The 638-nt window shown below is 45.3% G+C and overlaps 1 protein-coding gene across 1 annotated transcript; it reads right to left on the bottom strand.

Moving 5' to 3' along the window:
• Positions 1 to 230: 230 nt before the first annotated feature.
• Positions 231 to 593, bottom strand: O0I10_013361 (uncharacterized protein; the record flags this gene model as incomplete). Its single annotated transcript, XM_058493123.1, has 2 exons — positions 231 to 275; positions 324 to 593. Coding segments are annotated over 2 exons (315 nt in total), but the record flags the coding sequence as incomplete, so codon positions are not given.
• Between the last annotated feature and the right edge of the window lie 45 nt (positions 594 to 638).

Raw genomic sequence — 638 nt, 5'->3', positions numbered from 1 at the left:
CCAGAGTGATGTAATCTCTCTTTGACCGCAGCTCAGTCAAATCAGCTCGGATCAACCTACTTTAATCATGGAAACGAATGACTAGAGCAGGGGCATCGTTCCCATGCAGTGGATCTCGCAACAATGATGATTGGATAAAAGTGGCCGTTAGCTAGCAATACATGCCTGTTCCTAGATGATCCATAAAGTAATTATACATTGACCCTTTCATTCATGCAAACGTAGCTGTGTTACACAGCACGACCCTCTGCATCTTTTGCTCTGTCAGGGTCTAGCTACTTTACATTAAACAAAGATCACTTCTCATATAGTATCACGCTTACAAACATAACGGTGCCTGTATCTCCAAACTTTACAATGGAACGTGGGGTTTTTATTAGAGCAATGGGCTCGGCTTGGCCAACAGCACCTTGTGTGAAAGTTTCACGTTCAATGTCGCAACTAGCCCAAAAAATATTTTTTGGTCGTCGTCGTCGAAGAGGTCGACCCCCAGATCCAGTTTGGCTGGTAGCGACATTGCGAAATCTGGGATCAGCAAGCTTGATCGTGGAACTGGCACCCAAGGTGCAGTTGGCCAAGCCGAGCACATTGCTCTAATAAAAACCCCACGTTTGATTGTAAAGTTCGGAGATACAGGC

The sequence above is a fragment of the Lichtheimia ornata genome (genome assembly GCF_029851405.1).
Source record: "Lichtheimia ornata isolate CBS 291.66 chromosome Unknown scaffold00591, whole genome shotgun sequence".
NCBI lineage: Eukaryota > Fungi > Mucoromycota > Mucoromycetes > Mucorales > Lichtheimiaceae > Lichtheimia > Lichtheimia ornata.
Note: the sequence above shows the minus strand (reverse complement) of the source record. Positions and strands in the feature narration are given on the sequence as shown.